The sequence below is a fragment of the Dasypus novemcinctus genome, chromosome 2 (assembly GCF_030445035.2).
Source record: "Dasypus novemcinctus isolate mDasNov1 chromosome 2, mDasNov1.1.hap2, whole genome shotgun sequence".
NCBI lineage: Eukaryota > Metazoa > Chordata > Mammalia > Cingulata > Dasypodidae > Dasypus > Dasypus novemcinctus.
The window spans coordinates 29,074,822-29,100,601 of record NC_080674.1 but is presented as its reverse complement, the minus strand read 5'-3'; the positions used below and the strand labels follow the sequence as shown (position 1 = coordinate 29,100,601).

The 25,780-nt window shown below is 33.1% G+C and overlaps 1 protein-coding gene across 2 annotated transcripts in view; it reads left to right on the top strand.

Annotated features, from left to right (window-relative positions):
• Nucleotides 1–25,780, top strand: part of CDH9 (cadherin 9) — a 134,710-nt gene that overhangs the window by 86,160 nt on the left and 22,770 nt on the right. Inside the window, exons 3-4 of one of the 2 annotated variants that reach the window (XM_004461428.3) lie at nt 14,238–14,532; nt 25,462–25,581. In XM_004461428.3, coding sequence (XP_004461485.1) covers nt 14,238–14,532; nt 25,462–25,581 — 415 coding nt within the window. Of the gene's footprint in view, nt 1–14,211; nt 14,533–25,461; nt 25,582–25,780 lie in introns of both variants that reach the window. The other variant, XM_023589655.3, reaches the window with a different exon arrangement.

The window sequence follows — 25,780 nt, the reverse complement described above, 5'->3', positions numbered from 1 at the left end:
GGAAACATTTGGATGCTTTTTCTTTAATTAGTGTCATGAAATTCCATGATAATAGAAGAAAAGAGGATCAAATTAAAAAGGATCCAATTACTCTTTTCCATCACTTTTAATTTTATTCTTAATTTTTCTTGACATTAGCATTAATATTTGTGCATGTTTTTCTTATTGCATAATAGATTCATTCCAATTCTCTAATTGTTCTCTTTTTTAAAAAAATGTATTTATTTAATTAACATATTCATATTTGATGATGGGTTAATTCACTATAGTGAGTGTAAACTCTTCTTGATCCTAGTAAGCATAAACTTTAGAATTTCTTTAAAATAATTTGGTCTCCATTGTACTAATGCAATGTCTTCTGTATTCAGATTTCTAACGTTAGCTTAATTTAAGCCACTGGTTTTCTTCAAATGTATAATGAGCAATTTTTTTTCTGGTCATTTCTATGACTGCTATTACTGCCACCACTTCCTGAAGAAAAGCCTATGGACAGACACCTTTTTCTTTATATAAGGCAAACAAGCTAGGCATCTTTTAGGTTTAAACAAAAAAGACAGAACATGGAAGAATGATGATTTGATTTCTTAGAAAACATTTCTCTTGTTTACTTCTGGATGTAAACTGCTTCTTTGACCATGTTTGGGAGGGGAAGGTGGGTAACAAACCTACCAAAGGTGTCATTCCACAAACAGTTCTTGGATTAACTCCTTCAATTGAAGCTCATCTTTATTCTTACATTCACCTTCCTTTTTCCACCGGAGGTTCTGAAGGGAGGGAGAGGGAAAAATAGGTATTATATGGGGGCATTTTCATGTCCTGCATGAGGTTGCAATTACAGATACAAGCCACTATGTATTTTGTCATAACTTACAAAATTACACAGGACAGAGTGTAAGCTACAATGTAAACTATGATCCGTGGTTAGTGGCAATGCTTCAATGTTTTCATCAATTATAACAAATGTACAACACTAATGAAGGATGTTGTTAATGTGGGAAAGTGTGGGAGGGGGAAGCAATGGGACATATGGAAATCCCTATACTTTTTATGTAACATTTTTGAAATCTAAATTTCTTTAAGTAAATTTTTAAAAAAGCAAACAAACAGCCTTCCTTACTCCACACTGGAGGTTTTCTTTATTTCTTTTTTTTTCTCTGACATTTGTGTCTTTCCTTTCTGAATCATGTCTTGGTAAATTCCACCCATTTTCTATACCCAGGGGGTTGCTAGAATTAACTGATGTTTCCCTTCTGGCTCTCAACACTATTATGAACTCATTCACTTTAGCCTTTCTTTTTTCAAATTTCAGGGACTTAGTGAGAAAGAAGAGGGAGCTAATTTTGTTTTCTCAGTTTAGGATCTTAAATCAGAAGTCTCTGAAAGACTTTGCAATCATCTTCAAAAAGAATGCATATGTAAAGCATGGTAATTTATTTAAAACATAAGCAGTGAGAGAAAATATTAAGTAATTCAAAACTAAGGGAGAAACATGTACAGTTGTATAATAATGCTTATAAATTGTGCAATGAATTTGTCAAAATAAGTTATTAATTTAGGTATATAATTTTAAGCATTTGGTGAAAAGCAGCAATCCAAAACACAATAAAGTAAATCTTCATAACTAGATTTTATTTTTCCTATGGTTTCAGGAAAATTTCTCACAAGTACTATATATAAATCTCTTCATGGATAACAGAAAATGTATCACCAGTACTCCTATTAAAAATTCAATTACACATTTCATGTTGTAGTTAATTTCCTTTAGAATATTTGGATGATATAAAGGGTGTAATATTAAAATTCAACTAAATAAAGGAATATTTCTATGGAAGCAAGATATTACAATTAATAAAATAAGGGTAAAGAAGTTATCCAATTAAATCTACTAAACATTTTAAGGAAAGATTAAAAATTACATACTTCGGATAGAAATGTAATTAACTGGTCTCAAAATGCAAAAAAAACAAACAAACCTATATACACAAAGACTTAGTGCATTACATTAGTACAATATACAAATGATAACAGCTAAGATTTATTGAGTGCTAACCATAGCCCAGGCAGTGTTTTAAGTATTCATATATTATAATACATTTGATCCTCAATGCTAAGAATGATTGCTATTATTATGATGAATTTATGGAAGAAATTGATATAAAAATGTTAAATCCAAGAAAATATTAAATCTCATCCTGGGGAGTCCTGCTATGTTCTCAATTAGAGGGACAAGAATCCCTTGAGAACATAGACAGTGCCTAATGAAAGGAAACAGACCATTATGGCAAGCCCTTAATACTATTGCAAGTAACTATGACTCATTCTTCAAAATTTGAAACCTTGTGGTTACTATAGGTTCTAAGGGGAGGGGGATTGAAGAATAGACTAGATTGAACATAGGGAACTTTTAGAGCATTAGAACTGTTCTGCATGATCTTGCAATAACAGATACAGGACAGTTTAAATTTCATCAAAACAAAACCTATAAAAATGTAAGATGCACTATGTAAACCATAATGTAAACTATTGACCACAGTTAGTAAGAATGCTTCAGTATCTGTACATCAATTGTAACTCATGTACCATCTGCAGGTAAATTTTATTAATAGAGAATGGAAAGGGGGAGGGTTTTGAGTATATGGGAATCCCCTATATTTTCTGTGTAACTTTTCTGTAACCTAAAGCTTCTTTGAGACAAAATGAAAAAAAAAAAAAAGACCCTGGGGGAATATATGGAAGAAATTGTCACTGTACATATAAGGCAACAGATCTTACAGTGATGAAAGACACAATGTTTAAAAATTTTTATTTTATTCAAACATTTTTTGTATTATTTTTAAAACTATTATTAATATTTCATTTTCTTATTATTTTTATCTAGTTATTTTGTTGGTTTCATTCTTGTAGAGGTATTGGATCACAAAAAGATCAGAACTGTGGCAGGGGAGGCTCACTATTGTGAGGTGTCGATGATGCAGGGATGTGTGGGGAGAGGTACACCTGGATCATGCCTCTAAGGCATATGAATATATTTGAGTGTTCATGGGCATTGTCTCAGTGGGTGGAGACCTACACAATAACCAAAACATATTTAATTCCCATCCTGTGGTATCCTGATACATTCTCTAATACAGGGGTTCATAAACATTTTTGTTCCACAGACCCCTTTTGCTAGTCAGGTGAAAACCATAGACCCCTTACTAAGACCACACTATACTGTTTAAACATATTTAATTAATATATCACACCTGCACCAATACATCCCCACAAGAATAATGTTTTTTGAATTTCAATTCCAGCTCACAGACCACTTGTTAAGAACCCTTGCTCTAATAGAATGGCAATAATCACTGAGAACAAAGGCAGTACCAAGTGATAGGAAACAGACCTTTATGCCAATCCCTTGATATTGATGATTATACTTATGAAACTTTACATGTGAAATTGAAACTTAGCCTAGTATTATATCTTTCCTGAGAATCTCCTTGTTGCTCAAATATGGTCTCTCTCTAAGCCAAACTAAGCATATAAATGTACTACCTTCTTCCCAGCATGGGACATGACTCCCAGGGATGAGTCTCCCAGGCACTGAGGGATTATTACCAAGCACCAACTAACAATGCATACAGAAAAAGACCTTGACCTAAAAGGGGAAATATTAAAAACAAATGAGTTTTTATGGTAAGAAATTTCAAAGTGAGTTGGAAGATCATGCCAGAGGTAACGCTTATGCACGTCTCAGCAGGATCTCATTGACTGCTACAGTAAACACTGCCTCAAACACTAGGGCTCCCAAGGGCTCTGGAGACATCTAGACACTATAAATCGGGCAGACACGCTCAGGAATTTGGCACTTTGTCACTGGGCCTTATTTTGGAATTTACGGTCCCCAGTGTAACAGAATTAGACTCATTTATATTTTCCCTATACAAAGTTCTTCTGTCCCTTTTATTTGAACCTATAATTAGCATTGTACTTGTTAAATGTATGTCCCAGAGACTTAAATCTTTGATCCATTCATATGCCAGTTGAGCCCTGAATCTCAGTAGGGTTGCAAAACCTACTCTCCTGTTCACTGGACTCACCCAGGATAACATAACAAGGAGATGATGAGGGACAATGCCCATCCCAAGGAACAGAGAGTGTGTGCAACTGCAAGCAAGATAGTTCCATACATTTTCTCCATGGGCTCTAAGCCCCCCTCTCAATTAGAAACAGAGTGGACATGACTACCCCCAAATCCTCAAGACTGGGGAATGAACTATGAACTAAAGTAGGCTTATTATTATTCTAGGTTTGGAAGAAGTTTTATCATTGATATAAAAGTAGTGGCCACTAGAGGTTCTGAGGAGAAGGAAAGGGAAGAATAGGCGTAATATGGGGACATTTTCAGAACCTTGGAATTGTCCTACATGACATTACAATGACACGTCATTATGCATTTTGCCATAACCTTTAAAATTGTGCAGGACAGAATATGAACTATAATGCAGGCTATAGTCCACCATTAGTAGCAATGCTTCAATATGTGTTCATAAATTATAACAATTGTACCACATTAATGAAAGATGTTGTTAATGTGGGAAAGTGTGGAAGAAGGGAGGGGGTGGGGCATATGGGAATACCCTATATTTTTTATGTAACATTTATGTAATCTAAAACTTCTTTAATTTTTTTTTAATGTTAAATCAATGGTCAGATAACATATGTATCAATTTACAGAGCTGGGTTTGAATCCTGTCTTTCTGTCTCTAGAATATCTGCATTTAACTACTATACTACCTGATGCTTGGTGAAGTTTAAAGTATAGTACATCAGTATTACAACTGCTAAATATAAAAAGACTAGTGTAAGTCACTTTATATGGAGGTATGTGGTAATCAGAATAAAGGCTCCCAAATATATGTATATCCTAATCCCTGAAACTGTGACTATGCTATGTTAAATGTCAAAAAGGAATTAAGGTGGCAAATAAGCTGAATTTGAGATGGTCAGACAGGGAAAGAGAGATGCAATTAAAGAAAGGTCAGATATGCCAGGTAAAAAGCACTTGACCTGCTGTTGCTAGATTTGAAGATGAAAGAAGGGAGTTATGAGCCAAAGAATTTAGGCAACTCTAGAAGCAGGAAAAAAAGAAGGAATGGAATATCCCCTAGATCCTCCAGAAAGTCATACAGCCCTACCTACATGTTGATTTTAGCCCATACATATTAACGTTTGATTAGGACCTACTGAGCTGTAACACAGTAAATTTGTATTATTTAAGTCACAAAGTTTGTGGTAATCTGTTGCAGCAGCAATATAAAACTAACACAGATTTCGGTACCTGGAAGTAGGTCACTGCTATAAAATACCTGAAAATGTAGAAATGACTTTGGAACTGGGAAAAAGTCAGAGGCTGGAGGAATTTTGTGGGTCATGTTAGGAAAAGCCTAGATTGTCTTAAACAGAAATAGGCATATGGATGCTAAAGACTCTCTTGATAAGGTCTATAAGAAAAGGAAGAGCATGGTAGAAATATATATAGTTTTAGAAAATATCTAAAGTGCTGTGAACAGCTTAGAATAGACATGGGGTTATCCAGGCAAAATCTGTGTAGGAGGCTCTTGTTTAAGAGAGTCCATTTCTGTGGTGTAAGCTAATACCATCAACTCGGACTAAGAGAGAGAGCAGGAAAGGAAAGAAGGATGCCAGAATCCCACAATTCTTGAGGCGGGAAACAGACTGGTAAAACTTCTCAGTTGCAGTCATGTACTATCCTTCAAGAAAAAGTATCAAAGGATAGAGTCCTGAGCCCAGAGAGTAGAGCCCTGAACCACAAGGATTATTCCAAGGCCTTGAAACCTAATGGAGTTTTCCATGCTGGATTTCAAAATTTCTTGGAATCAGTCAGAATCTTTTTGCCTTCCAATTTTTTCTCTCTTGAATAAGAAGGTCTATACTGTTTTGCTGGGCCAATTCTGTGACTGTAGTTAGGGAACAGATAACTTGTTCCTGTTTCACACATCCAAGGATGGAGAGGAATTTTGCCCCAGGATGGATAATGCACAGAGCCTCACCCAATCTGATTTACAAGGTGTAAATGATGAGATTTGGGACTTTTGAGATGATGTGATTTAGATGATACTCTTTGGATCCTGAGTTGATACAGTCATTGTATTAATATCTTTGGAGACTGTAATAAACTGAAAAATGGCCACTCAGACTTACCAGATCATAATCTCCTGTATCTGTAAGCCTTGCCTTATAAGAAAAAGGGGCTTTAATACATTGATTCAATTAAGGATCTTAATATGGGTAGATTAATTTGGATTTTCAGGGTGGGACCTAAATCCAGTTGCAGTTTTCATGTAAGAGAGAGGTAGTAGGATATTTAACACAGAAATAGAGCAGTCCATGTGACCACAAAGCAGAGTTTGGAGTGATGAAGTCAAAAGTCAAGGAATGAAAGCAGTCACCAAAAGTTAGGAAGAGGTGATTAATGAATCTTCTAGAGCCTCTGAAGGGGGAGGACAAACCTGCTGGCATATAGATTTCTTTTCATTGAGACAGATTTCAGACTTCTGGTCTCCAGAACTGTGAGGAAATAAATATCTATTGTAAATAGCAACAAAGTTCATGGTAAATTGTTACAGAAGCACAAGTAACTAAAATATAGGGATATTGACACAGGGGAAATATATTTTACAAGCAAGATAGACATATGGTTTTGAGGGCATGAATGTGTACTATACTTAGCATAATAAAGTCCCTGCAATGATGTCCATGTCCTAACTTCCAGAACCTGTGACTATGTTACCTTACATGGCAAAGAGAATCATAAACTTAATATGATTAAAGATCTTGAGATGAGACATTACCCTAGATTATCCCAGCAGGTCCATTCTATCCCATGTGTCCTTAAAAGTGAACAACTTTTTCTGGTTGTGGTCATAGAAATATGTAACAAAGACAGGGCAAGTATATGTGATTTGTAAAGGACTTACTCCTAGGAATTCCAGAAAGGAACACAATACTGTTGATGTATTGATTTTGACCTGGTTAGAACTATGTCAGACTTTTGGTCTAGAGAATTGTAAGGTAATAAATGTAGGTTGTTTTCTGGCACTAAGTTTGTGGTAATTAGTTTCAGCAGCAAAAAAACACAAAAGGTATAAGTAAGTGTTTCTCATTATTGTAACATTTATATTGAGCCATGATGAATAAAATATCTGTGTATTTATTTAACTGAGTGTTGAAAGACTTGCACATAGAAAATAACTAGATACTGTCAAAGGAATTAAAAAAGACCTACATAAATGAAAAGATATCCCATGTTCATGGATTGTGAGAATTAATATTAAGATGCACTGTTACTACCCAAAGGAGTATACAGATTCAATGAGATATTTATTAAAATTCCAGTAGTCTTTTCCTTTTACGTAAATGGAAAAACTGATCTTCAAATTCATATGGAACTGCAGGGGGCTCCAAGTAGCCAAAATTATTTTGGAAAATAACAAATTTGGAGGATTCACACTTATGAATTTCACAAAGTACTAGAAAGATACAATAATCAAAACTATGTGGTACTAACTGTGTGGTACTCTATGGTACATTAGGGTAGACACATAGACAAATTATGGTCAGTTAATTTTTTGAAAAGAGTGCTAAGTACATGTTGAAGAATACTTTCTTCAACAAATGCTGTTGTGATAACTGGGTATCTTCATGAAAAAGAATGAACTTGGACTCCTAACTGAACCCATATACAAAAATTAGCTCAGAATGGATAAATGACCTAAATATAAGAACTAAAATCATAAAACTCTTTGAGTTTAATATGGGGCCAAAACTTCATGACCTGGGATTTGGCAATGGATTCTTAGATATGATGCAAAAGAGCATGAGCAACAATAGAAACAATAGATACATTTGATTTCATCAAAATTCAACATATTTGTGCATCATAGGACATTATGAAGAAAGTAAAAAGACAACCTATAGAATGGAAGAATCTAATAAGGGTTTAATATCCAGAATATATAAAGAACTTTTACAATGCAACAACAAAGAGGTAAACCAATTTACAAATGAGCAAAAGATTTAACCAAACATTTTCCAATAATAATATACAAAATGAAAATAAGCACATGAAAATTTCTTGATGTCATTAGTCACAATGAAAGCACAATGGAAGTTAAGCATGCACTATAGTTAATAGTACAATTAAAAAATGTTCATTCATAAGCTGTATCAAATGTTCCACACAATGCAAGCTGTTAATAATAGGGTTGTACATGGGATTCCTATGGGAAAAAAGCACATTCACAATGAGATACCTCTTCCAAACTATTATTTTAAAAAAACAAAAAATAACAAGTGTTGGAGAAGATGCAGAGAATGTGGAATTCTAATGCATTGTTGGTGAGAATGCAATATGGTGTAGCCACTCTGGAAGTAATATGGCCATTCCACAAAGAGTTATAGAATTACCACTTGACCCAGCAATTCCACTTCTCTGAAAGAAAGTTAAAACAGGGTCTAAAACAGATAGTTGTGCAACAATGTTCATATCATCATTTTTCACAATAGTCAAAAGTTAGAAACTATGCAAGTGTCCATCAATAAATAAATGGATAAACAAATGTGGTACATAAACACAATGGAATGTTACTGGGCTATAAGAAGGAATGAAGTTCTGAATTCTGAGTCAAGCTGCAACATGGTTGATCCTTGAAAACATGCTGAATGACATAGCAAGGCACATAAAATGTCATGCCATATCCAAAAATCTTAGAATTTTAAAACAGTACAGTTCCACTTACCTTCCACACAATTGGTTATTGTTGCATTGCAATTTATTTTACTGAATTTTATACATTGATACTGTATTACATTAAAATTGTCAATATGCTATAAGGAAAAGATTTTTAAACAGGGTCTCATATTGACTAACAAATTAACTTTTTCCAAGATTCATCACTCCCTCTTTTTTTTTTTTTTTTTTTGAAGTACCAAGACTGGGGATTGAACCTGGTACCTTGTATCTTTGTATGTGGGAAGCCAGTTTTCAGCTCCTGAGCCACATTGACTCCCCTGAGCTGAGTTTTTGTTTCTTTTGCTTATTGTTTGTTTTTGTTTGTTTTTAGGAGGCACCGGGAACCAAACCTGGGACCTCCCATGTGGGAAGTAGGTGCTCCACTGCTGGAGCCACATCCACTCTCCTTTGCTTCCTTTAGATCATGGATTCAGTCTAGAATTATTTTCATTTAACCTAAAGAAATTCATTTTGTATTTCTTAAAGAAAAGTCAGAAAACTGAATCCTTTCAGTCTTCATTTCTTTCAAAATGTCTTTATTTCTCAATTTATGAAAATTGTTTTTACTGTTCAGCTGTTTTAGTGATACATTTTCCTTCAATATATATTTATTCCTTAGATTCTTTTCAGATTTCTTAAACAATAGGATCAAAATTATTTCATCAGTAATAAAAAGATAAAGAAAAATCCACAAATATTTGGAAATTAATAACATACTTCTAAATAACTAAACAATAAAACAGAAAAATAATTTTAAAAATATAAGGTCTTTAATCTTTAGTTTTCATCAATTTTACTATGATGTACCTAGGTGTGATTTCCTTGCAGTTATTTTGGTAAACATTCACTGAACTTGGGGCTCTGAATTAATGTCCTTCATTACGTTTGGAAAATTGTCATCATTCTCTTTTAAAAAATTTCCCACGCCATACTCTTTCCTTCATTTTGAAACTACAAGTACATATGTATTATTTTGTCCTCCAATAGCACATGTATATGTTAATTCCCATATCTGAGTTGTCTGTGGTTCTCCTTCCATTGTCACTTCTTAAAAAAATCTCAGTTGGGCTATTCTGTGACTATCTTCTTGTCATATGCTGCATAACCAATTGCTACAGTAACAGCCCTGAACTCTCATCTTTGTTTTTTCCTGCCTAGCTGGATTGCATCTCTACATATGCTCCATTTCCCTGCAGTAAAATTCTTTGTAAAGTAGAAAGCTAGGGTGAATATACCTTGTTGCTTCATTTCTGATGTTCAAGTTCTAAAAACTGTTGATTCATGTATTCAAGTTTTTAGCTGCTTACTTTTAGAAAGTAAGCCTATCTGATGCATTTTAGCCAGTCCTTATGGTGTAAATATGCTGCATATCTGTAGCCTTTTACTTACTTTCCCTTTACTATAAAACTTGGTACTTATATATTAGTAATACAGCCAGTGCCTAATTAGAGGAGATAACAATAATACGTTTTTTAACAAGTCAATTTTATTGATATATTTTAATAAAGTATAAATCCATCCAAAGTGTTCAATCAATGGTATTTGGTATAATCACAAAGTCACACATTTATCACTGCAATCATTATTAGAGCATGTTCATTATTTAAATTATAACAATGATAAAAAAGAAAAAGACAAACAAACCAATCACCTCTCAATCTCTCTATGCTTCCCTGGCCATACATAGCTTCTATTCTTTTTACATGTCTCTAGTTTATTTATATTTATATTTTTTAAAAACTCTCTTATATATGCAATAATATTACCCATATTCATATTTCACATGAGGATTCATTATGTTATACAGTCCTATGTTAATTTTTTTAGCTTTCCTTCTAGTAATATATATATATGTATGTAGACTTTCTTTTTCAACCACTGTCATACCCATGTAATAGATTTACTAGTTGCACACAATATACTATGCTTTCATCATTTCTATTCATTTTCGAAGATTTACAAACTTTTTTTTCACCAATTCTGTGCAGATTAACCCTCAGCTTTCCATACTCTGCTGCCATTCCATTTTCTGGTGACCTATACTCTAATTATTAACTCCACGCTTCACTCAACAGTATGTCCTCCAGGCTGTAGAGTTGTATCTAATATAGTATCAGAGCTATATTCTGATCCATAAAAGTTTTAATACATCACAATAAAATAGTAAATGAAATATTTTAAGTGTATAAAATAAAGGTATAACACAATATTTTATCACAATGTTATCACAATTATGTTAAATATATTATAAAATGGCAAAGAACAAAGAAAAATGAGAACTAATTTTCATTCTGGTATATATGTATATAATTTCCTTTAAAATTATTATAACAGCACAGACTTGTTTCTATTTCTTATGTAAGCAAGCATTTCATATTTTGGCTGCTAATTAATGTTTCCTATAAAATAAGAATCTGTTTTGAGGTCCCTGACATAGCATGTGTTTTGCCAAGCAGCACTTATTCGTCATGATTATCAGTAAATGGCAACCTCCCCCATAGATTCTCATTGTCTGTCTGAAATGTATTTGACAATATTGGCAAACAACTCATCTCCCTTGTTTCTTTTTCTGAATGTACATCTGTAAGAATAGTAGAATATAGGTTGTGAGGAGACATTTTATTCTTTATTTCATTTATTCTTTTCCTACTCCTTTTATTTTTCTTTTGTTTCTTTGAGAAATCAATACAAATTTATTTCCTATGAAATATAAGTAAGCTAAAAATAAAGGAAAAAATAAAAAAAGCCTAAGTAATTGTTATCAACATTATATGTCTTTTGTGATAATTTTATGAAATAATAAAGTCATAAAAAGATGGAATTATATTCTATATATTCTATATTAATATACCTTACTTAAAAGTATGTACTTTAATCAGTCTTTCCCCGCAAACTATATATATGAAGATCATAAGTTTTATTAGCTGCAGATCATTCCAAAATACAATTTAGCCTAGCCAAATCCAGTAAAATGAATATTTCAGTTATTTCCATAATTTTGCCAAGTTAAACAGATTCTAACACATATAACTCTCTATCTCTGTTATGTTGGGCAAATTATTTCTTTATTTTCTTATGGATTTTGCAGTTTAGGAGGATGGTAAACATTTACACAAATTATGATGAATATTGCCTTAGGCAGATGAAGTGTGCTATGGAATTACAGAGCTGACAAATCTCTCCTAATCTAGACAATTAGGGTAGACATTCCTAAGGTGGAAACTTAGAAATGAGATATGAATAAACATGACTTAATTAGGGAAAAATGTAGAAAAGAGGAAAGAGAATTAGAGGTGAGAGATGCACATACAAACAAAAAGGATGAGAGGTCGAACTGGCCTTCAGAGAAATAATGGAAATCAAACAAGGCAAAACAAAACAAACAGTATGAATAAAATGTATAGCAGGGAAGCGGACTTGGCCCAGTGGTTAGGGCATCCGTCTACCACATGGGAGGTCGGCGGTTCAAACCCTGTGACTCCTTGACCCATGTGCAACTGGCCCACGCGCAGTGCTGATGCACGCAAGGAGTGCCCTGCCACGCAGGGATGTCCCCTGCCACGCAGGGGTGTCCCCTGCGTAGGGGAGCCTCACGCGCAAGGAGTGCGCCCTTTAAGGAGAGCTGCCCAGCACAAAAGAAAGTGCAGCCTGCCCAAGAATGGCTCTGCACACACTGAGAGCTGACACAAGATGACGCAGCAAAAAGAAACAGATTCCTGTGCCGCTGACAACAACAGAAGCAGACAAAGAAGAACACACAGCAAATAGACACAGAGAACAGACAACTGGGGTGGGGGGAAGGGGAGAGAAATAAATGAATAAATAAATAAATCTTTAAAAAAAGTGATAAAGATGGGATGGAAGGATTTTAGAAAAAATGCATAGCAAAGGGAGAAAGGATACAGAGAAAGAGCAGGAGATGATGTCCAAATTATTGGGGATTTATCAATAAGATTAGAAAGTTGGAATGTCTCCTAAAAAAGAATTAGAATAATTAGTAAAATAAATAGTAAAAAATAATCTTTCTGTATTTTCAAATATTATTCCCTTTTTATAGAAGAAGTTTAGGGAAATAAATAGCTTGCCTCATATATTGCAGAAATTTGCATGCTACCAACCCTGTTTTGTAAGACTTTAGATTCAGTGCTTTGAAGCACTGAGCCTTGTTGAAGATTCTTAAACTAGAAAGCAACATGAACAGATTTGTGATGGAGAAACATCACCCTTTTCAGTGTAGGAAATTGTCTGGAGTAGAGCAAGAGTGAAGGCAGCCATCAGCTAAGGACTGATAAGATATGAGGGAAGACAGATCAGAGGGGTAAAAAGAGGTGAGACGAGTAGGTGGGCTGGGAAGACCCTTCCAAGGAGAAAAAACTACATTTGATGATTATTTTGATCTTGGGCTTTAAAGTAGAAAAGGAGTAATATATGAAACCCAAATTTCTAATTTTGGTTACCATAAAAAAATAATTGTTCAAATAGTCAAGTGATTCAAGATGGAATGAGAAGCATCAGAAAGAGCTGGAGACAGGGTGCCAATGGAATTGTGATGTACACAGTGGAAGACAACATCGTCCTGGGTAGGCTAGCAAAGGCTCGAGTGTCAGAATAATGTTTGGATTACAGAAATCTTAAGAATTTTCCCAATTCAAAATTTCAGTTAATACAGGGTTTGTCTCTTTTAAATACTCAATTATCAGCCTTCTACCTTAAGAATTTATTTTTACAGATAGGATATAACACATGACAGAAAATAATTAATGAAAAATTTGGTTTTTCCTTAAATCTGTATTTAAATCTGTATTTTATGTCCCTTGAAAATTACAATAAGCACATAAAATATGTCATTTTCCAAAGTAAAAGCTTCAAGATTTAAACAGCTATTCTTGCAGGGTCACGTAGAAAATAATCTTTGAAATTTAGATACAAACACTGATTTCCCTTAAGACAGAACTTGTGCTTCTAAAAACTCTGTTATACTGTACGGGTGTAAAATCAGCTTAAAATTAATGCAAACCTAACCTTACCAAAACAACTTTAGATACACCACTTATCATATATTTAAGTTTAGTGATTTTAAAGTAATCAAGATTGTATTAATATTTTAAACCAAGATCCAGGCTAATGTGTTTTGTCTTTTTAATGCACTAGAGGCTTAAATCTTAGTATATTATATTTAGAAATATATTTGCAACCCTGTGATATGAAGGCAACATAATCATTTACATTTTAGTTTAAATCTAGTCCCTTATGATATATAAATATAATTGTTCAAAGTTTTTTACTATAATCAAAACTGAAATGCTTAGATTCCACACAGTGATAGTCATTGAGTTCCTTCTTACAGTGATGCTTTGGGAAGACAAGTTACTGTGCCCAAATTATTTTCTGTAATAATGCATATATATTTACAGAACTCTTCTTTTCTACCTCTTCGAAGCTTCACACTGATCAAGATAAAGGAGATGGAAATTTAAAATACATATTAACAGGAGATGGGGCTGGCAGTCTGTTCATTATAGATGAAAACACAGGAGATATTCATGCTGCAAAGAAATTAGACAGAGAAGAAAAATCTTTGTACATTCTGCGTGCCAAGGCTATAGACAGAAAGACTGGTCGACAAGTGGAACCTGAATCTGAATTTATCATTAAAATCCATGATATCAATGACAATGAACCAAAATTCACAAAAGAATTATACACTGCCAGCGTTCCTGAAATGTCTGGAGTCGGTACGTATATTCTAATCTGTGTAAGCTATTTGTTTGTTTGCTTGCTAGGCTAATAACAATGAACACAGAGTTATGTGATCCGTGGCCTCTTTCAAGATAAGAGCTCTAACTGAAAATACTATTTAGTGTTAAGTAACTCATGTCCAATCATTTGAAATATATTTATGTAAACTACAAATATACAAATTCTATGCTATCATAACTGATGTCTAAGGTGATTACTGTAACATTTATTCCATTAAATTTCAGCCAAAATCCTCACCTCTACTCCAGTGCCATTCAAGTGCAGTCAAAATGAATTTATTTCTGCCTGAAATTAAATAAATATGCAAAAATGTTAACACCTTTAGACCTTTAAAATTTGCGTTATTTTGAATAATAACAACTAATGTTTGCACTTGACAGATTTTTTTTGACGTATTGTCTTGATTGTTCCTTAAAACAAATTTACTTACATGGTAGGTATCGGAAATAGAATCTTAAATCCCTATTCCGTTATTTGAGAACACAAGACACAGCAAGATTAAGCAATTTAATTAAGATGAAATAACCCGGTAGCATTACAACACGATTCTAAGTCTTTTTATGTTATTTTGGTGCACGTTCCACTACTGAACATTGATTTATCATGCAACCTGAAAATAATGATTTCACTTTTTAGGGTTGTCCACAATTTTAAATTCCACTTATTATTATGCATGGGTTTTATTTGTTTCTGTGACCACATAGAGCTCTACTAACATGAAAGATTTAGATTAGTTAATGAGATGAAAGACCTGACCATTCAATAATTAAATGTCTCTACAAAACAGCATTATGAGCTTAGTATAATACCAAAACCACTCAGTCAATCTTTTAAATTTCTTACCATTTAGTTGAATATTATTTTAAAACTAGTTCTAAGGATATAATTTAGGCATTGTTATAAGTAAAAGTTTTGATTTAAAATAATATGTTTTAGAATAAACAAATTTATGTCTATCTTTATTGAGTGATTGGTGTAAGGAAATTTCTTACCTAAGTATTCTGTATAGTCTAAAAGAACCAAGAGTTTGTAAAGTAGTTGTTTTTCTCTCTAACCTTAATTCAATTACATTTGTCTAAGGAAAATGCAGTTATATTGTCATTTCAGATATCTGCTCCATTTACACCATGAACAGGACTTACCAAATCAGAAAGGAGTACCGTGAAATTGTAAAGCCGTAGGATGAAAATGAGTGGATGTGTTTCCTTTAATAATGTTAATAAAAAATTCCATGGAAACTAGTTTGTTTGTCCATATAATTCTAATTTAGATATACATCATGGGCTAATTTAGGTATATAACATAGTTTCTACATTGACTTATATTTAAGGTAAAGTTACACTCCAATTTATATCTCCATATTAGCTTCCTGTTTGTTGAGTATTCTAAAGTACATTGATTACCTGTTTACCACCCTTTAGCTTTCATAAAAGATGGTGTTATTTTTAATATATGTATGTTAGTTTGTGTGCAGTTTTGAGACCTTTCAATTAAAAAAAAATCTTTTACTTATCTTTCTTCAGAAAGATTAGACATACCTAGAAGAGATAAATACATAATTAAGATGACAAAAGTATTTTATTATGAGATTCTTAGCTAATATTTGATTTTAATTTGAATAGATTTTTAAAGATTTCAAACTCTTATCTCCTTTCTATATTGCTCTATACAGAAAATTGTTGCTTAAATTCAAACAATATTTTTCTCCTAAATTATTTTTGATGTGCAATAGAATACTATCTCCCACTGTATACTTTTTTAGCTGTATTTTATCTTCTTAAATTAAACATACTATTTCTCATGTGAAGTACCATTATAATCCAGATATTATTAATATTTATAGAGTATGTATATTATTAGAAAGGCACAAATAATTTTTCATATATTACTTTTTAAAAAATCTAAATTTAGAATTATTTTTGCTTTACTGGTTCAGTTACTCCTGATAACATATAGAATACAAAACTCTGCACATGAAAGAAGTTTTATCAATTGATAAAATGTTCAAAACACTTGACCAAGTGTTCAAAACCTCTTCTTGTTTCACTTTCGAAAAGTTTGTGGCAGTACAATTTCTTGAATATTGTAATGATTGGTAATGAGAATTTGAGCCATTGCTACTTGCACACCCCTTTGTGTCTATAATTGCAACAAAACTAAGAAAAAGATACAGCAGTCAGCTATATGGTTCCAGTTGCTAGCTTTTATACTAATAAAAAAGAATTTAAGAACTATATATAATTCCTGATCTCACTTACAGAGGAAAATTATTCTGAATTGCTAATACTGATATCAATGTGTTAATTGCTTCTGCTTGATCTATGCATAAACACTGTATGTATGTCATTTTTAAATATAACTTCACATGTTTACATATACAATATGTATAATGCAGCAGATACCATACTTAGTGTTATCACCTTGCATTAGTTAAGGATCCCCAGAAAAAAGAAACTGACTGGATGTTTTATATATATAAAATATATATATTTATATATATAAAATATATATATAAAATAAAGGTAAATATTATGGGATTTTTTAAAGAATTGACTCACTGAACAGTGAGGATTAGTAAGTCCAACTTCTGTAGGATAGGCCACAAACTGAGAACTCTGATGGTTTCAATGAATCCCAGGAGAAGCTGGCTGGCTTCAGTGCTAACAGAAATTCTTTCTGGCTGCTGAAATCAGCAGTTCTCCCTTTAATCGATTGGATGATATGTTTCTCATTGGTAAGACAGTATCCTCTGTTGACTGGAGATGTAATCATTCATAGATGCACCCAAGGGATTAGTGATTTAAATCTGATAAGCCCTCACAGTAACAATGAGGCCAATACTTTCTTAACCAAACAACTGGACACCATAACATAGCCAACTTGAAACCTGAATTTAAACATACACCCCACTTTTAATAAAAGAGTAAAATTGAGCCCCAAAGAATTAAACCAACTTGCCCCAAAAGACAGTGCCAGCTTACAAAATTGCTAGTTTAAATTTTTTCAAGTATTAATAGATACAAAGATAGCAGGATAATTTTAAAGCCTTACTATTTTCCTTTACTGTTAGCAAGTTATGTTGTCATAGAAAAAGTAGTTTGGAAGATATTCTAATTTCCTTAGATTATGAGTGTATGCCCCAAAGCATTTATCTTATTTTGTTTCATTCAAATGACCTTCTCAGTAAAATTAAATCCAACTATAGTTATGTGAAAAAAAATTCCTGCACTTTTACCTCATGATATTTAGATCCATTGATAAATATATGATGTCTAAATTTTAAAAATAGATTATATATCCTGAAATTGTGTTGCTCTTTTATTGTAACTTTCTTAACTTTTTTAAAGGAAACAATATTAACTCATTATAATTATATCAGATATGATATTGTTTTTACTTATCAAGTAAACCATTTTACATAGGAAAACTGAAGGATGATAATTAGGAAGTCAAGCCATGTTAACCCATACTATTAACAGTTAAAAGCCCATGTATTATCAAACAATAAAGAAGACAGCTATACATTAAGGAATGCACAAGGATTTTATTCCAATAATATTTTAATTACATTAGTTATTTTCATTTAAATCAAAGGACTAAAAACTAATAATTGGTTTACTTAGGGGAGAAATGAAGCAAAATGGAATAAAATAAATCTTCCTTTTTATTGTTATACTCAGCTTCCCAATACTATCCTCCAATGCTCTCCTTTAACCTTGTTGTCTATTACCCTTTTCTCTGTTCCTTTTCATATCTTAACATACATATTTCTTCTTTTTCTCTCTTACCAATTCCTCTTCTTGCTTTTCCCCTCTACATCTGTTTCTTTCTGTCATAATCATACATCATTTCATTTTGGCTCTCAGGATCATACATGCCCCCACTTTTTAAATTAATCTCAATGACTCCAATAAAATCTTGCAATCTGAAATGTATTAGCATCTTCTGATTAGAACAAACACGGATAGATAATGAAGTAAAATACGGTACCCTTTGTAAATAGCAGGTCCCTACTAATCTATTCTCCATTGCGAGTGGTTATTATGCTATTGATTAAGGATTATCTATCTAACAACTTTGTATATTTGCATGCATTCACCTACATCCAGACAAATTCTTATTTTATAAATTCAGAGCTTTTTTATGTATATTTCTGGTTGACTAGGTACTTTGCCTTATCTGCTCTCTCAAAAAGTTATCCAGACCTATCCCCCATCACCACTACCAAAAGACCTTATGTAGTTTTTCACAGATCACACAAACTACTGAGCCAATGAATACTTCAGGTACTACTAATCCAAGTCTGTTCTTAGAGACCTGCTGCCTGTGAATTCAATAATGTAGCCAACCCATACCCACGACACCAGCAAGGCAGGCTGTATAGTAATGTGTTTAGAGTGAAGGCTAAACTGGCTAGGTCGAACCCCATCCCTATCACTCATTAGGTACGTGATCATGAGCCTGAATGACTAAGTCCTATGTTCATTGTGAAGAGAAAGTGATAATCCATCAAATACTGAGAACTCTGTGTAGCCTTTATGAAACATTAAATTGTTCATTCTCAAGTACTCATTATGACTTTGTATAAGAAACTCTTCTGGATTTTAGGGATGAAACATTGTATAAAACCAGTCATAACCCTCTCCTGAGAGAGCTTATAATATCAGAGAGAAAAAAATGAACTGGATGATTTTATTCCATGGGTACCTAATTTATGGGCCTTTCAGATTCTACTGCACAAATATGGAAACATCATCCTCACTTCCCCTGCTATTGGCCCATGGAAGCACAAATATTTATGCCAAGGATGAGGTATACTCCTGCTCCCAAAGTTGCTGGCTATCTCAGAACTTTGGCAGAACTAGAATATTAACTCTGTGTAAACTCCAATGGGATTCATTGAGAAATTAAAAGAATAACCTCTTCCTTTCACTTTCTCTAGCTTTCATTACCTGATGTGCATGTTAAGCCAAGTTATAATAAATATAATCTCTCTCCTAAAGGGCTCAAAAAGAAAGCCTTATGCCACAGGGTAGGTAAAAGCCAATACTATTCTCCTTATTTACTTAGATTCTTGCAGTTCATAAACTAGTCCTGTTCCTATAACTTTTAGTCTGTCACACCAATATATCAACAACCCGTGCATACAAAAACCCTAAGAAGAGACAGTTTAGGGTTAAGCTGGAATACTTCATAGTCAAACAAAAAAATCTACCAACATTATCTATCTATCTATTTATCTATCTATCTATCTATCTATCTATCTATCTATCTATCTGTCTATCTATCTTCCTACCTACCTTCTTAATTATAAGAGAGAGGAAAAAAAGAGACAAATCTTGATACAACATAATAGGCTCCAATATTACCAAGGCACGGAATGGATAAGTTAATAAAATTTATATAAGTAGATAATTTTTGTGCACAGAATTTAATTGTATTGTATATGTGGATAACAAGGGACATGTAAGTTTAGAGATCATTTCAATATAAAACTCTAAACATTTCAAATACATACAAGATGTTCAATATATACAAAATATCCATATATGCATATAAATTGCAAATACTCAGAGATATTTTTATATATGGTGAGTACTATTTTACTTTCCCAAATATGATTGTAAGAATATATTTAAGATAAAGGGATATTCCTTTAATTTATAGCAGTGATTAAAATGTTTATAAAATTCCTTCCATGTCCAGAAGAATATTCTTAACTATCAAATTATTTATTCATTAATGTTTAATTTTTCTTCATGATTTTCAGTTATAGACTTAGCTTTTGTTTCTTTCCAGGTTTATCCTAAATGTTATTGATTTTACATTTAAAGGAGGAATGAGTTAGGGTATACATTAAACTTTCCTGCATCCTTAATACATTTTTGCTTAAAGATATATGCATAATTCTACTATAAAATAAAACATGATTTCCAAAAATGATGCTGAAATTATATTCCTCCTTTTCATATGAGACACTCTATATAATTTTGTCATTCAGACTTCACTATATTTTATTTAATAGATATTTATCTTTGTTTAATGCTTATAATGTTTATAATGTTTATAAAACATTCATCTTAAATAATTTAAGAAAAAGCAGAAATTATACATTACTCAAGGAAGACAGATGAACATAAAATTAAATTTGTGTATCTTGTTGAATCTCTTTCTAAACTAACATTTATAAGATTATTAAAATATATAAACCGTTTCTTATCTAATTTTATTGCTATTAACTATATTAACTGTGATAATTCTTTACATTTCTGGAAAACAAGCAAAACAAAACTTTCTATTTCCTATAATCCAAAATGTTAGGGGTTTTCTTTTTCTCCCTTTGCTATTATGAGTAGCATATTAATAATCAATTTGGTTTATCAGTGTTTAATAGCATCATTAATTATTACAGCTATTCTGGGAGGTGGGGCAAGTAGTGTATACATGTAAGAAATGTATTTGCAGCTCTTTAGCTACTTTGTAAGCTTGATTTCTATTTTTAACTTCATTATTTTTTGTCAAGTGTTTTTTGATAAGTTCAAAACCATGATCTAGAGCAATCAATCAACCAAATTTCACCAAATTTTTTTAAATTAAAAAGTGTTCAAAAAGGTATAAGGAATGTTTTTGCCTGTGCCCAATACAAAATTGTGAAATGATAGTAACAGGAAAACAAAAAAGGAACTGGTAACAAAAGAAATATCATAACATTTATGGATTAACTATTTATGGTTTCAATATATTATTTATGCTTAATTATTCATATTTTAATAATATCCCCAAGTGTGAACTCAATTATTATTGTAACTAACATGTATTTGCACAGGGATACATAAAAAAGAAATTTAAATAAATTAGAAAAGCCTTTAGCTGAATATTTCAAAGTTACTGTGGGAGAAAATCACTTTATTACAGCTCTGGATTATCTGGAACATGAGTGCATATATTTTTTAATGTTAAAAGATTATAGCTGGTGTAGCAGTTTAATATTATTGATGAATTCCAAAAATAGATATTGGATTATATTTGTAATCTGATCTGTACCTGGGCATGATTGAGTTATGATTAGGGCACTGATAAAAGGCAGATAAAAGGCATGGCAAAAAACAGAGTTGGGGGTTTTTGATGTTGGAGTTTGATGCTGAAGACCCAGGAAGTAAGCTCACAGAGGAAAGAGAAGCCAGCCCCAGAAAGAAAGGAACCTTGAACCCAGAGGAAAGTAAGACGCAGGAACGTAGGAACCCAGGAAGCCTGAACCCTCACAAATTTCAACAGCCATCTTGCTCCAAATAGACTTTGGTGAGGGAAGTAACTTATGCTTTAAGGCCCAGGATCTGTAAGCTCCTACTCCAAATAAATACCCTTTGTAAAAACCAACCAATTTCTGGTATTTTGCATCAGCATCCCTTTGGCTGACTATACAGAATATGTTACCAAGGAATGGGGAAATGCTTTTGCAATTGCCAAAACGCTGGAATGGTTTTATAAATGGGTAAGGGGTACTTTTTTGGAGGAATTGTGAGGTGCTTGGAAGAAAAGACCTACAGTGTTTTGAAGAGGCTGTTGATAACAATATGGATGCTAAAGAGACTTTTTATGATGCCCTAAAAGTAAATGATGAAACTATTATTGGAAACTGGAAGAAAGGCAATCCATGTTTTAAAGTTACAGAGAACTTAGCAAGATTAACTCCTGGTGTTTCATGGAAGGCAAAATTTGAAAATGATGAGCCTGGGCATTAGCTGAAGAAATTTCCAAAGTAACCCTAGAGAAAGTGGCTTGGCTTCTGCTTGCAACTTATAGCAAAATGTTAGATTAGAGAGATAAACTGAGAACTGAATTGTTGGGCACAAAGAAAACAGAAATTGATTCTGGAAATTCCTGGCTTCTGGAAATCAAGCTCCCAGATGAAAGTGCCCCATTGGAGGACTTAACTAAACTTGGAACTGGTAAATCAAGATTGAAGATGCAATTATCTAGGAATGACTTGTGGAAAGTCTTACTGTCTGATGGTGTGGATCCCTGCTTCCTGCATGCTAAACCAACAGACTTTTTGAGAGAGCTGTATGAACAAAACCACTGTCAGAGTGGAATAAAAGGACATGGAAAGAGAGACTGAAGGAGAAACAGCATTAAGAGGAAAACCATGGAAGCTGAGATCTAGAATTAACACTTCACCTTGGACCTAGAGAGGAACCCCACCCATGTGTGCAGAGAAGGTAAGTTTACCACAGAAGTTGAAGAGGATGGATGTTCCTGTCAGATGTTCTGGGAGTTTTGCTGCCCCAGGGTACAGAGAGGGTGGAGCACATTCCCCAAGGATTAGGGTGGTTAAGATCAGCACCCCACAGGTCTGAGTGGGGTGGACCTGTCCCCCAACAGTTAGGGAAGTCCAGGTGGTCAACTCATTGCTCTGAGAGGGTTGAGCCTGTATGCCAAAGGTTAGGGGACATGTTGTCTTCACATCAGTGTATTAGAGTAGTTAAGACTCTAACGCAAAGATTGGATGAGGTGTGGCAATCACCCCAAACTTCTTGGAAGGAGAAGTCAGGAGCTTGGTGCTTGATAAGGGTAGAACCAAGAAAATGGCCCTTGGGCAAGACTGTGGAAAGGGTAGGTCCCCATATGGTCCCAAGGAGAAGAAACCATCATTTCAGGAATACCTCTCAGACTGTAATCGAATGAAGGATGCCCTGAAGGTTTACTGAACTGTAGAGGACCCCTGACTCATGTTTCCCTCCCTATTTCTCTTTATTATAATGAAAATGTTTATCCTATGCCTGTCCATTTGTGTACTGGAAGTAGATTAATTGTTTTGTAAGTTTCAGAAGTCTATAGCAGACAGGACTTTGCCCCAAGACAAACTGTATTTCTTTAAATTTATTGTAATATGATTTAGTACTTGCATTGTAACTGGTTTAAGGTATTTTTTTTTTTTATTGTAATGTCCTTTTGGAAATCAGAGGGTGGAGTATAGCAGTTTGATATTATTGATGAATTCCAAAAATAGATATTGGATTATGTCTGTAATCTGATCTGTATCTTGGCATGACTGAGTTATGATTAGGGCATTTAGTTCATACCCCTTGGTGGGTGGGGACTCACAGATAAAAGGCATGGCAAAGAACAGACTTGGGGGTTTCTGATGCTAGAGATTTGATGTTGGAGTTTGATGCTGAAGACCGAGGAAGTAAGCTCACAGAGGAAAGAGAAGCCACTCCCAGGAAGAAAGGAACCTTAAACCCAGAGGAAAGTAAGACCCATGACCTTAGGAACCCAGGAAGCCTGAACCCTCTTAGACGTTGGCAGCTATCTTGCTCCAAATAGACTTTGGTGAGGGACGTAGCTTATACTTTATGGCACAGTGTCTGTAAGCTCCTACTCCAAATAAATACCTTTTATAAAAACCACCAATTTCTGGTATTTTACATCAGCACCCCTTTGGCTGACTAATACATCTGGGATAGATCAAAAATATATGTAATTTGTGGTCATATATGAAAGTTCAATTTCATTTTAGTTGTGGGAACACAGGCTTCATGTGGAAAAGCTCAATTCCTCATTTTATACTAATTAACCTTAAGAAACCATAAAAAGCCTGCTGCTAAATTCATGGGTAGGTATTCAAATACCTTGAATGACTATTAGTGCTTGAGCCGAGTAATGCTAACAATAACATTAACAGCTGGAAATGAGCTGTTAGTGTTAATCTTAATCTATAAGCTATTAATTTTTGGAATTTACATAGCATATACACACAAAGAATTTGAGAAACATTCAGTACAAATTCAATTAGAAAACCTTTATGAGTGTGTAACATATGCGAAGTACTGAAATAGATGACAGAGTCAACACGGAACTCAAGAACTTTAAAATTCATGGCAAAAGCAAACTTGTGAAAAATTACATGAAATACAGTGGAAAATGTTCTACAAATACAAAACCATTTACAAAACTCATTTTGCCTAAGGAGATCCATGGCAAGTTGCAGTTAAATGTGGTTTTAGAACTATGCCTTGAATCTCTATAAAGATCAAGGTAAACCTAGGAAAAAGCCCATCAGTATATTTCATTATTTTTAGCTCTTGAAATTAGTTCCTTTTTAGCTCTTTATCTTTTAAAAAGATGTTTGTAACAGTTAATGGAAACTAAATTAAATTTCATGAAATAAAATTAATCAGAAGATTCTGTTAAATTACAGTATTCCATTTGGCATAGAATTATACACTTCCTTATCTTTTCTTTTTGAAATATCTACTGGTATGCTTATGTGCAACAAATAATTATTAATATACAGTAAACCCAAAAGTCATCTCTGACTGTGTAATTCACATATTAAAGAGGCACAGCTGCTTCATAATCAAATATTTCTTGTACCAGAAAACACTTTGCAGGTCAATTTTATGTCATGTTTTCTTTGTTTTCTAAAGTAGTATCTATATTTTTCATTCTATTTACAGTACACAGTTAATTTACCCAAGTAAAAAGCAGAGGGAATGTTATAAATGTAGCATTTATCTCCAAATACACCCTTCCAGTTAACAATTAATTGAAATTACACATGTATTTTAATCTGTGGAAAATTCTTGGCCCTCACAATATTTCAAATTTATTACAAATCATTGCCTTTGTCCTATTATATTCATCTTAGAATAAAAAGTATTTTGTTTTTGAAATATTTTTAAAATAACTCACACAATAAAATGAAGTGACATTTACTTTAAAAAAAAAGAGGAAAGCTTTTTTTTTTTTTTTTTTTTTTTGCGGATACACTGTTTAAATAATTTCCTTCAGACATTATGTACTATAGTCTAACACTCCACACTATCAACACCAATCTTTCAGAAAGATGGTTCAAATTCAGAAATATTTAAGTGCCTGTGTTTGGGTGGGGCTTCCTGTAGGTACATCAGTTATACAAGTGACTGCGACAGATGCAGATGATTCCAACTACGGAAATAGTGCCAAAGTGGTCTATAGCATATTGCAAGGACAACCATATTTTTCAGTGGACCCAGAATCAGGTAAAACATTAAATGCTTAGTCTGTTTATAATTATGTAATACATTTGGATGCAAAATTAATTAATAGATTTTTCTATTTTTAAAACTTATTTATTCACTACCATGTTTCTATTAGTTATTTAAAGTTATTTCTTGGAAGCAAAAACAAGACTCCCAATGATTTACACAGATTATTTCAATTGTTAGCCTTTCTAGACAT